The sequence below is a fragment of the Rattus rattus genome, chromosome 17 (assembly GCF_011064425.1).
Source record: "Rattus rattus isolate New Zealand chromosome 17, Rrattus_CSIRO_v1, whole genome shotgun sequence".
NCBI classification, from domain to species: Eukaryota; Metazoa; Chordata; class Mammalia; order Rodentia; family Muridae; genus Rattus; species Rattus rattus.
In genome coordinates this window covers 45,250,070-45,264,725 of record NC_046170.1, presented here as the reverse complement: position 1 = coordinate 45,264,725, position 14,656 = coordinate 45,250,070, and the positions used below count along the sequence as shown (strand labels likewise).

At 50.7% G+C, this 14,656-nt stretch overlaps 1 protein-coding gene across 1 annotated transcript; it reads right to left on the bottom strand.

Moving 5' to 3' along the window:
• Positions 1–364: 364 nt before the first annotated feature.
• Positions 365–14,321, bottom strand: Ntpcr (nucleoside-triphosphatase, cancer-related). Its single transcript, XM_032887965.1, has 5 exons — positions 14,189–14,321; positions 12,295–12,457; positions 11,455–11,551; positions 3,626–3,835; positions 365–876 (listed from the first exon to the last, which is right to left on the bottom strand). The coding sequence occupies exons 1-5, from the start codon at positions 14,226–14,228 to the stop codon at positions 808–810; spliced, it is 579 nt and encodes a 192-aa protein (XP_032743856.1). The 5' UTR covers positions 14,229–14,321; the 3' UTR covers positions 365–807.
• Positions 14,322–14,656: the final 335 nt, after the last annotated feature.

Genomic DNA, 14,656 nt, shown 5'->3' with positions numbered 1-14,656 from the left:
CCGGCTCACAGCATAGGTCCATGCTCACAGCATGCTTGTCCATAGGTCCCTTGTCATTAACGCTTTTGCTAAACAATGCTCAAATAATCTAAGAGTTCCACCACAGGGAGGGTAGCTTCTGGGCTTCATGGACTCTATGGTAGCTGTAGTTGACTCTTTCCTGGCACTGCAGAGCCCAGTGTGGGCTGAGCCACCTGCCTGTGAGCTCACTCCTCACAGAGGAACCCCTGCAGCAGCGGGTGGGGACCACAATTCAGACCAAAGCCTTCTCTGATGATGGCCATGCCCTCTTTCTTTCTTGGAGGGGCACTTGGGTTCAGAGTGGTTGAAAACCATGCCCGGGCTAGGTCAGCACAAACAGGCCTCTGGCCTGTGGCTAACACCGGCATTGTGACCTGGTGTCTGGACCACCAGATTTATTTCTGTTTTTATTAGTCAGTGAACAGAGGAATAAACAAGAGAGGGAGAGGAGGACTGATTTTTCCCCCCTTTTGGAAATAACTGAAGAGAACCAGTTGTTACTGCTTTCAGCTGCCACCAGTCTGGAGCTGCACCTGGAGAGGTGTTTAATATCTACAGCAGTCAAAGTCAAGGAAGAAGTGAACTCCATCTTTTCGCAGCCCCGAACATGTTATAAACCCCAATGGGAGCAAATCCCACCTAATGTTTGGCAGACTCGTTTTAGAATTTACTCAAACTGCACGCACAACTGTAAGGGGTCCGGGGAGGACATAGGACACGGTGGACAGGGTGGTACTCGGGGCCCAGCATGAGAAGAGGCAGAGCTGGACCCCGACAGCTGCTGCTTTAGGACCTGCTGCTCTGCACGACGGCCACGATATCTGGCAAGAGGCTATTTCTGTTCTCCCTGGTGACCTGTGGGGAAAGGCAAGACGACAAGCTTAGAGAGCACGTCCTCTCCTCCAGTCCTTCGAGCCAGTGTTTCCTAGAGAGCAGGGAAGGGAGGCAGAGGCAGAAGCCAGCTCTTCAGGGTCACCAAGTCCCATGGGGAATGCACGTCTCAAAGCACTGGGGGCACAGGATGCAGATGGGAGCGCGTGGGACTCAGCTGTAGCCTGACTGGAAAAGAGCAGAGAGGACCTTGATCTGGGCCCAGGAGATGTGAGCACACAGGAGAGCTGCCCACAACTCCATGTTACCCCCAGGACAGCAACAGCTACCCCCTTCTTTCCGTCACCCTGGAGAGTCTGTGTGCTGCAGACTGACCTCAGATCTCTGCCCCTCGGAGAGAAGACAGGGAGTGCAACAGTCTTAGCCTCCCGACCTTGTGGTGCTGCAGTTAAGGGCTCTGATGTTATGAGGTCACAGACCACGATGGAGAGGGACAGAAAGGCCAGTGAGTAAAGGACGCTGGGGAAGGGTCCTGAAAAGGGAGTGGGGGCCGGGTGGGGCTGGAGACAGGAGTCTGGAGGGACGAGAGCCTGGACAGAATCTGCTCAGGTGGTTGTGTTCAGAGAATCTGGTCAGCGGTGGACGGTGTTCAGAGAGGGAGCAGAGCCACAGAGCAAGAGGGCGGGAGTCAGTGCACCTGGAGGCTTCCACGAGTGTGCGGATGTGAGGAGGGAGATTCTGTCCACCATGGGTTATCACCACACCACCAAGTGTTCACAGATCAGGAGCCTAATCTCCTGCAAGGCTGCATGTTGAAGAAGAAACTTTGAAACAGTGTCCTGAGGGCAAGGCTCATACAATGGCAGTGGTGGCTTTTTTATTGTTTTTGAAACAGGGCCTTGAGCATCCCAGGCTGGGTCCAAGACGACCTTGAACTCCTGATTGTCCTGCCACCACCTCTGGAATGCTGGGTTAGAGGCGTGCCCCAGCATCTGTTTGTAAGTGTGCCGGGGGTAGAGCCCGAGGTGTCGTGCATGCTGGGCCAGAACTCAGCTTCGCATGGCCAGCCTGAGCGGGCACTCGGGTGTCTCAGCACTCGACGCCTTCTGCCACCTATCGCGCATCGAGGCCCCCCCTGGGTGGGAAGTCAGCGAGTCCTAAAGGAGAAGGGTGCCACGGCTTTGACTTGTGTGTGAGCATGTATGTGGAGTGCCTCACCAGCGTGCAGCTCAAATGCCACATCAGGGTTAGAAACCAATGTTTCATCACAGACAGGACCCCATCCACAGCCACCTCCTCCTTCCTGCCATCATCAGCGATTACCACTCTGTCCTGCCTCCATGCACTTGTGCCTTCTGGACAGCCTAGGAATGAGTCATGGAGCTTGGGCCATCCGTGACCAGCTACCTTCACTCAGCGAGAGACAGCATTCATCTCGGCTTCAGAACCTGTGTGTGTGTGTGTGTGTGTGTGTGTGTGTGTGTGTGTGTGTGTGTGTGTGTGTGTGTGTGTGTATGTGTGTATATCTATGTCTGTGTGTGTGTTTGTATGAGTGTATGTGTGTATATCTATGTCTATGTGTATGTGTGTGCATGTGTGTACCTGTGTGTGTGTGTGTGCATGTGTGTCTGTGTGCATGTATGTGTGTATATCTATGTCTCTCTGTGTGTCTGTATGCGGTATATGTGTATATCTATGTCTGTGTGTGTGTCTGTATGAGTGTATGTGTGTATATCTATGTCTATGTGTGTGTGTGTGCATGTGTGTGTACCTCTGTGTGTGTGTGTGCATGTATGTGTGTATATCTATGTCTCTCTGTGTGTCTGTATGCGGTATATGTGTATATCTATGTCTGTGTGTGTGTCTGTATGAGTGTATGTGTGTATATCTATGTCTATGTGTGTGTGTGTGCATGTGTGTGTACCTCTGTGTGTGTGTGTGCATGTATGTGTGTATATCTATGTCTCTCTGTGTGTCTGTATGCGGTATATGTGTATATCTATGTCTGTGTGTGTGTGTGTGTGTGTGTGTGTGTGTGTGTGATGCCTTTGTGTCACTAAGCACTAAGCACACTAGATGGCCAGACCGCACATTACATGCCTGTCTATCTGCTGGGCTCATCCCATCTGGAAGGGATCATGAACAAGGCTGCAGTGAGCCTTTCGAGCTCTGGGTCAGTGTCTTTGCTTCTGTGTGAGTGCCCAGGACAGTGGACTCACTGAGCCAGTGACTAACAGGCAGCCCCTGGAGAAACCACAGAGTGGTTTCCAGGAACAGCTCAGGTTCCTCCTATCAACCGGGTGGGGAGGCTGAGGTTTGCCCAAGCCCATGGCTATGCCAGCCCTTCCCACCTCTGTCCTCTGACTCTAGCCCGGGAGGACTCCTTGTCGGCATGGTGCGACCAAGGCGACCATGCTAGTGGGGCACGTGCCTTCTCTGTGCTTACTGGCGGCTTCTACGTACTCTTCGAGAAATATCTGTTCAAATCTTTTGGCCATCTTTTTTTTTGACACAGCTTTGAATTCAAGGCCCAGACTCAAGCAACTAATTCTACCATATGCTCATGTCTTTCAAGAGAGGTTGGGGCTGGAACCCTGCCTCTGAGTGCATGACCTAAGATTCTTACCCTGACGGCTCCTCCCTGGACAGGCCTTCCCAGTCAACACCCCAAGGCCTCCTCTGACTATACTACTGCCCACGGAAGGCAGGAGAGGAAGGGAGCAGGGGCTGGGATGTGACCCCAGGGAAGCCGGTTCCCTGGGGGCTTACTCACACTGAACACCTTCACATCACGTCTCTTCCTGATCTCCTCCACCAGGGCCAGCGGTTTCCCTCTGGAGACTGGGATAGTGCCAAGGACGATGATGCCGGGCGTGGACAGCGTCTGGCGGACCGCTTGGATGAAAGGTTGGCTGAACAGCTCCATTTTCCCAACCTCATCAATGACGCACACTCTGTGTCTGAGGCCACAGCTGGGGACAGCCTGTGGACAGGGAGAACAGTCGCTGAGGCAGCACAACCATGTGATCTTGAACCCTGGGGTCCCACCCTGCTGATTCCTGGCTGGCATCTGTGGCAGGCAGCTGGGCTGTGCCTTACAGAGCAGAGAAAACCACGCACTTAAGACACGGGTCTGCAAGGCTCATAGAAGAGTCTCCTGGGACTGCATGTCCTGCCCCTGAGTTCCTCTCAAAATGTTCTCTTCTAGAATGGTCCAGTGGGAACCATGCTTCCCACCTACACAGTGAGGAAATCAAGGTTGTGAACAAGCGTAAGACAAGGAGTACTGTAGGTCCAAAGGAAACAGGACAGCCATGTTGGGGACCCCTCTCATGTCTCCTCTGGGCTGTAGCCCTACCTCTCCTGAGAAGGAGGTGATGGCTGCAGGCAGGTGCCCGTGTGTTCCAATCCAGTCTAAAGGTTGACGAAAAGTCATGAAACCAGATGGAATGGAGTATGGATAAAAGCAGGGGCAGCCCGAATAATAACTCACTCGCTGGCCAAGAGATGAACTGTCTCAAAGATGGACCTTATAGGAAGAACTGGGGGGAGGGGCACAGGCATGTAACGGAGGGTAAACATGATCAAAGTGCGGTGTGCACGTGCATGAAACTGCCAGCTAAGAATCATGAGTCGTTAAGAGAAGTGCTGCTGCCCTGGTGCAGTCCTAGTGTTTTAGATGGATATACTTACATCTGTATCTTCACACGGAGATCTGATGGGTGGCATAAACACAAATGTACACATAATGGATATGTCGAAATTAAAGTGTGTGTGTGAGCATGTGTGTGTATGAGTTGTGTATGTGTGAATATGTATGTGTAATAAGTGTATGTATGATTTGTTTGAGTGTGAGTGTGTGTGTATGCAAGTGTATGTGTATATGTGCATGTGTGATTTAGGTATGTATGTATGAGTGAGCATGTGTATATGTGTATGTGTACATATGTATACGTGTGTGTATGTATGCATTTGTGAGTATGTGGTGTGTGAGAGTGTGTATGTGTATAAGTGTGTATGTGTATGTATGAGTGTATGTGTGAGCATGTGTATATGTGTGTATGAGTGCATGTGTGTATGTATGATTTGTGAGTGTATGTGAGAGTATGTGTGTATGCAAGTGTGTGAGCATGTGTGTGCATACGTGTGTACATGTGAGTGTGTATGAGTATATGTATATGCGAGTATGTATGTGTGTGAGTGTGTATACACTGGGGCAGGGGAAGAAGTGCTACAGCAAGCATGAGGGCCCAAATTCAATTCCTCGTTCCCATGTAACAAGCTGGGTACATGCCTGAGCCCCATTTCAAAGAGGGGACAGAGATAGGTCAATCCCTGGAGCGTGCTGGGCCATGGAGCTCAAGGGGAAGTCATCCCAGAGGCAGGAGATTATGGCGTATACCTTCCAGAAACCAGCATCATCTGGAACACTGACTGACAGCTTTGAAAGCCATCAAATCAGACAACGGGACGTACTGCACAATGTGTGTGTTTACCTGATTGAAGAAATACATGTGGTGGGTCGTAAATGCATGTGTCCTGCATGGGCGTACACACATGTGGGTGCACAGTCCCCTGCAGCTCCCCAAAACATTAACAGAGGTAAGGAGATGTCTGGACCTGCATGCACAGTGTTTGCTGTTCACCGTAAACCCTGGGCCTTTCTAATGCCCTCATTCTGTCCTGGACTGCAAAATTGAAGAAAAAATAAGGTTTTAATAAAAATGGAAGTTATTCATAGGCCAGAGAGGGGCTGAAGGTCAGGGCACTGAGAACGGGCAGCACGCAGCTTGCTTCTCTAAACAGCTCAACAGGGTGCTCAGAAGAGCTTAAAAAAGAAACACCATTATGCCCCAGCTGCTCTCCTCACACACATACTCAAGCTAATCCAGAAGGAGACAACAGAGAGGCCCACGGAGGCTCGCCCTGTGGCCTAACCCAGATTCTGAGCCCCGTGTCAGCCTGCAGAGCAGCTGAGTTTGGAGACGGCAGCCTTCAGGCTGTTCTTCCTAGAACCTCCCTGTGCAACTGAGAGCTGTGGGTGCCTCTCGGCCACACGGCGGCCACTGTGTGCCTGGCATCTGGGTGGCACCGTCACCCCAGAGGGCAAGTGGGCAGCGGTGGCACTTCTGGGTTCTGCACCACACCCTTGCCTGTGTATCACCTGCACCTGGCTTTAGCCAGCACCGAGGCTGATTGTAAATTCTCAGCACAAGAGGAAAACCTGAGAAAACTGTGTGCTTCCTGAGCCCAGAGCTGGCTGGCCCAGGGTCCCAGGAACTGGGGACAGCCATCAACTCTGGCGACACTCCACCACTTTACCTTCCAGAAAGATGGAATGGACTCAGGACAACAGAACCCATGTCCACAATCCAAACGGGGTGACCGTCATCGTGTTCCTTTGTCTTATTTTCTTAAGTACTTTTAAAAACACAAAGAATCATTTGTTTGTCTGCTTGTCCTGGAACTCACTATGTAGCCCAGGCTGGGCTCCAACTCAGAGATCTGCCTGCCTTTGCCTCCTGAGTGCTGGGATTAAGGGTGTGCCTGGCTTTTTATTTAAACAAAAATATTGAACCAAGGATGGACTAATTAAAGTGGCCCTCCTCTTATCTGAATTGTTTGACCAACAAATATCCCTCCTGGTAGCAATGCTCATTGATTTTTGACATCTCGAAGTCTGGCTTCTGAGCATATCTCTCCAACACCCAGGTCTGGATGTCAAGAAGGAATGAGGTGGCAAATCCAGACATCAGGTAGCAGAACCACAGCCTATGCCCCCGAGAGCCACGCGTGCTAGGACAGGAAGCACACAGACAGTGACTACAGCAGTTACAGCAGCCGGGGATCCAGCCAGTGCCTCAGCTCTCTGAACTACAGAGCTCACAACAGGCACCAGCCTGTGCGTTCCACAGAACATGGGGTGGCCAGGAAAAGGTATGACTAGGCTGCTACAGGGCACTTCCTCACCCAGGAGCTGTTCCAGTACACACAGTGCAGCCAACACCCAGCACCTAGGCAGGAAAGGGCTGCAGCTCTGCTTGGTCCTGCGGGAAAGTGGATGGTTTCCAAGGTGTCTTCCAGAATGGGAGAGCTATCCTAGGACCAAGGCAGCTCATGCCAGGTGACAGCTTAGTGGGTGAAGAACTTTGTATTCATGATCCCAGCCCTTGGAACCAGCCTGGACTGTGTCCCTGTGACTCCATGGCAGAGTCATGTCCCCATGTTGGCCTCCCCAGCTTCCTGGTAAAAATATCAAACTGTGAAGGGTGATCTCTTCCCAGCATGGTTACCTACCACTCTCTCCTCCTCCTCCTCATAACCACTTTCACTCAGCTCCCTGGTAAGCAACACCGGGACTTGAGCAGAGCTGCCCCAAGCTGTTGTAACAGTAGGTGTGAGCATTTGTACAGATACCCTTTACTGACAGCACCATAAGTGCTGAGGTCAAATTCACTCAACTCTGAAGCTCCTCTTCCACATCTGCACACCTCCTTCTGGCAGGAGGCATGGGCTGTGTCTAAGAAATGCCTCTCACCATGAACAGGTAACTCTCCTGCCTATAGTGCAGGACAGCACTATGGTTCCCAGAAAGCCACCGAGGACAGAGCCACACATAAAGATGGCTCACACTGTCACGAGAAACATACACTGTGAATGTGAAAGACATCACCATCTCCCATCACTAAAGGGAGCGTGCAAGTGTATAGTCTGCTGACCACAGCTCAGGAGCTGCTCTGCACACAGAATTGTGACCCGAAACCAGCAGGCTCAGACTCCTGCCATGCTGACTGCTCACAACTGCCAAATGTTCTCTAAAAGCTGCACAACCCTGGGGAAGAAAACTGAATCAACCTTTCGGCTTTTGATAAAAGTTTGAAATTGTTGATGCCTGGCACCATTTTCTTCATTGCCTGGGGGGGGGCAGATAATTGATTTTTCACTGCAGTGAAGTTGACCAGTTTTCTAAACAAGGTGACTGGAACAAGGTGTTTTCTAAACAAGGCCATCAAGATCGGATCTGGGAGAAAGAAAGCATTGAGGCCTTAAGAGCTCAACCCTGCACTGCATGGTTACTTCCTGCTAATCGCTGTCACTGTGGTGGAGAAAGGATTGGCAGGTAGGGCTGCTTACAATCTAGGGCTTCAGAGGGGATTATTTTAATCCTCAGAAGATGAAGTGAAGTTAGAGAAAATAGAATGTTAGGGAAAGTGTGGCAAAAAGGCCACAGCCACAGGAGTGCCTCCCTGCTCAGAGTGTAGCCATGCCTAAGGGATACCATGAAGACATCAGTAGCAGGTGCTTTGGGGAGACCGAAAAGTCAACCTGAGGCCAAGCTTCTAGTTCCTTTTGCTATGGAGTCTCCTGCAGGGATGTCTTCACTGACAGCCTTTTAAAGACTCTTAAACATGTTTGTATTCACACCAGATAGCCTTTGGTTTTCATGGCCAACCCTGTGGCTCAGGGGTGGTGAGATAGAGAGCCAAAATGTGGAAGCAAGAAAGCAACAACCGTGGTCCCCAAGCAATGCTGGAGAGCTCACCAACATCTAGGAAGGCGTCCAACTGGAATCTGGTAGTTTGGATCCTTCCAAAGCTTCCATAGCTGTGGCTGTGTGACCTGAACTTCTTGTGTATGTTACACACAGAGATCCTCACACAGGCATATGTCCACACACACACACACACACACACACACACACACACACACACACACACACCATCCTCTGACAGAAGTCTTTTCCCATCTGAGTAGAAGTTGGGAGATTGGAAGCAGGATCTAAAGTAGGAGCCACAGGATGACAGCTGAGCTGCTCCTCAGGGCCTGATCCGACTTCACCTCCACTCACACTAAACAATAATCAATACATTCCATAATGCATGACAGTCTAGGGTACACTAGTATCACGGCTGTCAAAAAGACCATTGCGAAGAAGACAGTCCTACCCTGTCAGCCCTGAACACTAGAAGACCATGAAGAACCCTAATTAAACAGAACACTCCTACAAATTACCTCATTGGGCAAGAGTGAGAAAACAGAAAAAGTCTGGTGAAATTCTAACTGTGTCTTGTGATGTTTGTTAATGGGCAGACAGTAGGTCTTGATTCCACAGTTATCTTCAGTTCTACTACTTAAAAGCTGTGCCCCCTCCCTAAGGTCCTTCCTATTCAGTGCCTCAGTTTCCCCATCTGAGAAGCAAGGTGGAGTAACTGGGCTAGTAATGGGCTCCTTGCTGGCTCCACTTAGCAAGGAAGCCAGCCAGGCCATCGCAGTCAGAGCTTGGTGTAGAGAAAGGAACAAAGGCAGATGGCTGAGAAGTTTTAAAGAATGCAAATGCAGTGGCTGGAGAGATGGTTCAGGGTTAAGAGCACTGATGGCTCTTGTAGAGAACCCAGGTTGGATCCCAGAATTCACTTTAGGGAGCTCACAATTACCTGAGACTCCAACTCCATGAGATACACTCTTCCAATGCCTTTGGACATTATATGTATGTGTGGACATGTGGGCGCACATGAATGCTTTTACACACACACACACACACACACACACACACTCATAGCATTAAAAAATAAAATATTTTTTTTAAATAACACAATTGATTAGTTACCCAGACTAGAGTGGCATTCAGGTAAGAATCAGAAATGTCAGTGTAAGAGGTCTCCGAGTCTGACACATATGTGCACACACACACACACACACACACACACACACACACACACACACACGAGCTTTGCAGCACAATTTACAAATAATAAACTAATTAAACATGGGCTTTTAGCAAAGGCTTTTAGTAAACTGGCCAAGTATCTCGAAGAAACTAATTAGGAGTGCCACTGCATGCTATGTATTCAAAACAAAACAAGAAGGAATAAAAATGAATTTTTAACAAGCTCAAATCAGAAGAAACATAAGGGTAAAATGCTGCACTAATTTGGATCAGGACAGAGCTTTTCTGTGCTAACAAAAAAAAAAAAAGGAAAGAAAGAAAAGAAAAAAAAAGAAAGAAAAAAAGAAGGAAAGAAAAAAAAAACAAAGTATCAATATGAGGGACAGAAAAGTAGAATCAACAGATTAAAAGGTCATTTGCTTTAAAGAAATGTCTGGCTAGGACCCAAGAGGAAGCTCAACAGCTAAGGACACTGGCTGCTCTTGCAGAGGGCCTGTGTTTCCCAGGACAAGGCGGTTCCCAACTATAGGTAGCCCTAGCTGCAGGGGTCCAGGCGCCCTCTTCTAGCCTCTGAGGGTGGTGCACACACTTGGTAAACAGTCACACAGGCAGGCGAAACAGCCAGGCACATAAAACAGAAGAAGCAAAGCGAGATCTAGTTACATCAAGACGCAAGACACGGAGGGAGGACTGAACCCGTGAGTTACAGTCCAAGATACCCACGTACTAAATTATTTAAAGAATGTATCCCTACCATCCCTTAATGCAAAGCAGAAGACATTTCTACCGAACATGATCGCGGTGCTCAGCGCCAGCAGAAGTGCAGCCTGACAAACTATTTCCCACGTGGGCAGTGGATGCCATGATACGTGGCCCCAGGAGCCCTGGGCAGCCGCCAACCCTTGTCACCCAGCCTCACTTTAGACCCCTCTCAGGGAGCTATCACTGCTTGGAGGTAGCAGGACGGAGCAGGACTCTTCCCAGGAAGATATAAACTAACGTCTATATAACCCAGAATATCAACCACAGATCAAAGCAACTGCCTCACCCAAGTCCATTTTGATGGCCCGAGTGTGTGGTTACGATCACTGCAGAGACAGGAGTGGCTGTAAAACTTTGAGCCGCCTCTATTTCCTTTTTCCATGAAAAACAAGAGCCAAGTTGTTGACCTGGCCAGCAGGCACACGAGAGCTCTTATGTAAGCCTGCAGCCAGACACCAGGCATGGGCACTCGCCTCTTCCCAGGATCCTGTTTGCCTGAGCAAAAATTAATTCTTTATATGGATCTGATGCTCAAAGCCGGACTCTCCAATCCACAGAATGTCATCAGACACATCTCACTGCTATGGAGAGGGAGGCATGGGTGCCAGGGGAAGTAAGCAGTCTCTGCCTTTTCCCAGCGTGTATCAACAGAGCAGCTTCCACGGCTCAGCCCAGAAATGGGGGGAAATGTTCAGAGGAACTGGGGAGGGGGGAGAGGCAGAGGAGAGCCCGGTGGGATCCCAGCTCTACATCAACACAGACCACAGGATTCCCAGGCCTCTGAAAGTGGAGGCTGTCCTTAGCAGGCAATGACCAGTTCCTCAGATAGGGCTCCAGGCTCCACCTAAGCGGTACCTACCACATGACAGTAGGCTCTGTGTACACAGAGCAGTGTAGACTATCCACACTATCAGCACACACTCAAGCAAGCTCTGTGCACCAGAACACAGGGACACAGACCTGCCTTAGAGCCTTCCGAACAGGAAATATTTTACACATGCTCTGGGGCACATGACAGCAGCAAATTGACTGCCCAAGGCTCCAAGGGCTGGAAGGCTTTTATAAACCATAAACAGCACCTGACTACAGGGGAAAGCCATTGTGTACAAGTGGCCAGCGAGTCCCACAATACAGAGGCTACCCGGCTCTCAGGTCAGAAAACGTGTACTCACATTCCTTAGGACAGGTAGTACCAACTGCTCAAAAGAAGCCAGGTCCACTTCATACTGCCCCACTCGGCAGTCGGCCTTTCCAGGTAGAGGCTGTGACCTGAAAGAAGAGACTTTGTTAGAGGGGTCCCCACCGACGGCTCTCTGCACACACCCTTAACGATCTCCGTACCAAAGGTGGGAGTGTATAAGGTTGGACCCTCTGGGGTTTCTCTCCTGAATGTCAGCTCCCTTCCGGCCAAATTCAGTCTTGTGGTGTAACCAACAGTGAGGTCCCTGCACCACAGCACAAGAGCTGAACCCAATGTGGTGGGTCTCCTATCCTCACCCTAACTAATCGGGAGGCTGAGGCGAGAGAAGACAAGAGAACAAAAAGTTTAAGGGCTGTTTGGGCCATAGCTGAGTTCAAAACCAGCTTGGGCAACTTAGACTTCCTCAAAATTAAAAAGTCAGCAAGGGGGTGTTGGGCACGATAGTGCACGCCTTTAATCCCAGCACTAGGAGGCAAAGGCAGGTGGATCTCTATGAGTTCCAGGTCAGCAGGGGCTACATAGCAAGACCTTGTATCAAAAACTAAGGTTAAAATTAAACAGAGGGCTGGGGGATAGAACTTAGCGATAGAGGCTTCTGGGACTGGCCCCCATGCCAACTCCACGTTCTGTGAGACTCCCTGTCTCGGGGACTAGGGCAGAGAACAACAGAGCAGGACACCACGTGCCCCTGTTTGGCCTCTGCATGGACATATGGGCCACATGCATGTACACTCACACAGAGAAGAAATGCTCCCAAGAAGTACTGAGGCCAGGCTAGAGACAAAACCCCGCAGAAACAAAATACCAGTACCCAACTCTGGACAGAGGTCCCTGGGCACCAGACAGGGTGACGACATCGAATCCTATCCTCTTCCCCCCCTGCCTGACTTCTTGTGTGTAAAATCCATCTACAGGCAGCCCGGAAGACTGTAGGACCGTGATGGCTTTCTGGATCAAGGTTGTCTTGCCAACCCCTGAAAGAGACAAGGGAAGAAAACAGGTCGAGAGGTTTTTACCTTGCCAAGTCCATCCGGCCTGCGAAAGCAATAGCTGGGAACAGAACAGGCTGGGAATGGCACTGCCTGCCTGATTACCAGGGGTGAGGAATTTCCAACCCCAAGCAGAGGCAAGCACAGTGGTAAGTTTATTTCTAACGCAGTCCCCCCGGGATGTCCCGGGATGCATCGGGGGCTTCCTTTCCTCCTAAACTTAAGCTCTGTTCTGGTTTAAATTTGAAGCATCCCTCCAGCCCCACAAGTGTCTGATCAGGCAGATGGTCCTGAGTGGGGAGGTTGTTAAGCCTTTAGAGCAGGAAGCCTGGCTGCAAGGGTGGATCAGCCAGCGGTGGTGGGCCAGAGGGCTGCAGTATAATTTTTACGGGTTTTAAGCAAAAGTAAGTTTGCGTTCACGGCAGATGAAGTCTAGAACAATACAGAACAAAAGGTCCCAGGCTTAGTTCCAGAGGGTGGAGTTCCCTGGGGCTAGCCCCTTCAGTCTGCCTGCCAGCCTGCCTGTCTGTCTGTCATTCTTTTATTTAAATCCCAAACCCTGTCCCTGTCCCCCTCCCCTGGACACCAACCAAAGGTCTGTCACTTTCTTAACACTTCGTTTCTGCTCTTATACTAAGCAGGCAGCACTTTTATTGTAAGAGGAGGGGAGTATATTTATGGACCAGCAAGATGCTTCAATGGGGTAAAGGTGTTTTTGCCTCCAAGCCTGAGGCCCACCTAGTCTCCCCAAAGTTGTCCTCTGACCTCCACACCTGCGCATACACTCACACACAGAAATAAATCTAATTTTCAAACTCCATATACTCGTATTTCCAAAAAAACACACAGCAGCCCAGCAGCTCCTGATCCCAGAGGCTGTCTCCTCACAGGGACCAGTATGTTAAGAACAGCTGAGCAAAGCATAAAAAGGAAGCACGTGGGTCAGAGCCCCTCCCCAACCTCCCTTGTGCCTCTTCAGCTCTAGCAGAAGGCTGCTTGGGCTGAGTGAGGAACCAGAGTCCCCTCTAAGATGACTTACAGCTGCTGGTCAATATTTGGGAAGAGGCTAAGACGCAAGGGTGCTGACAAAGGATGCTTTCTTTCATAAGTCTCGATACTTGCTCGAGAGGCTTGGAAAGCCAAACCGTTTGGGGATAATTAGTGATAAGCAAACCAGCAGGCAGAGTGCACAAAACCCTGGGGACTCCAGAGACACACCGGAGTGGAGTGAGGCCTGCGGCACAAGGGGCAAACTAACTCCGAAGACAGGAGGCAGGGGTGTGGTGGTGCGAATCAGGGACTGACAGCTCTCCCTGGCTCTGGGTGGGGGTGGGGGTAAGCATGTGAGTCCGGTGTTCACTAAACCTCTCCTGAACATAGATATGGACGACGGCTCCAGATGAACCCCACAGCAGGAAGCTGGGGACACAACTGTACACAGATTTCAAATGTAGGGCAGGCTGTGCAAGGCTGGCGCGCCTCCTACAACGGTCCTCTGCTCCCTCCCAAAGCCTCTGCCTGCTCAACTAACTCCGAAGAGTACAGCTGGGCCTCAGAGACCGGTGACAACCGGTCCTGGGGGACCTGAAACCAGTGATCCGCTGTTCTCCTGGACTTCTTTCCCGCCGGGCTGCAATAGATCAAGCCAGGCCGGAGACCTGAGAGAGAGATCCAGGCACACTACCTCCCCGCCAAGTCCCGCAGGCCCCAGGTCACCTGGGGACCCGGTGAGGAACACATGCTGCGCCATGTGCATGGGGGTCCTGGTGCGGGCTGGTCCGGTTAGACCTGCAGGCCAGGCCCAACCCCTTACGCTGAAGGTCACGCCCCTGCCGGCCGCGAAAGCGCCGCCCCGTGGTCGCGCATGCGTTTCCACCTCCCCGCCCCCTCCCAACACACACGACGCATGCGCGTTTTTCCCCCGCTCCTGGTGCTGTATGGCAGTGGCTGCCTGCAAGGTCTAGGAACAATCCTGTATGCCAGACTCACCTGAGGTATCTGCACGGACGCATGCGCGGGAATGCCAGATTCTTTGCTATTGCTACTTAAGTATCTGAGTTCTGTAATTGAGACCCTCCACCCCAGGCTGCAAGTTAGCTCCTGTGTAGCAATAGAAACCCTCCTTAAAGGAACAGCCCTTGGTGGGATTTGAACTCCGTGTACAGTGTTCACTTGGCTGTGGAG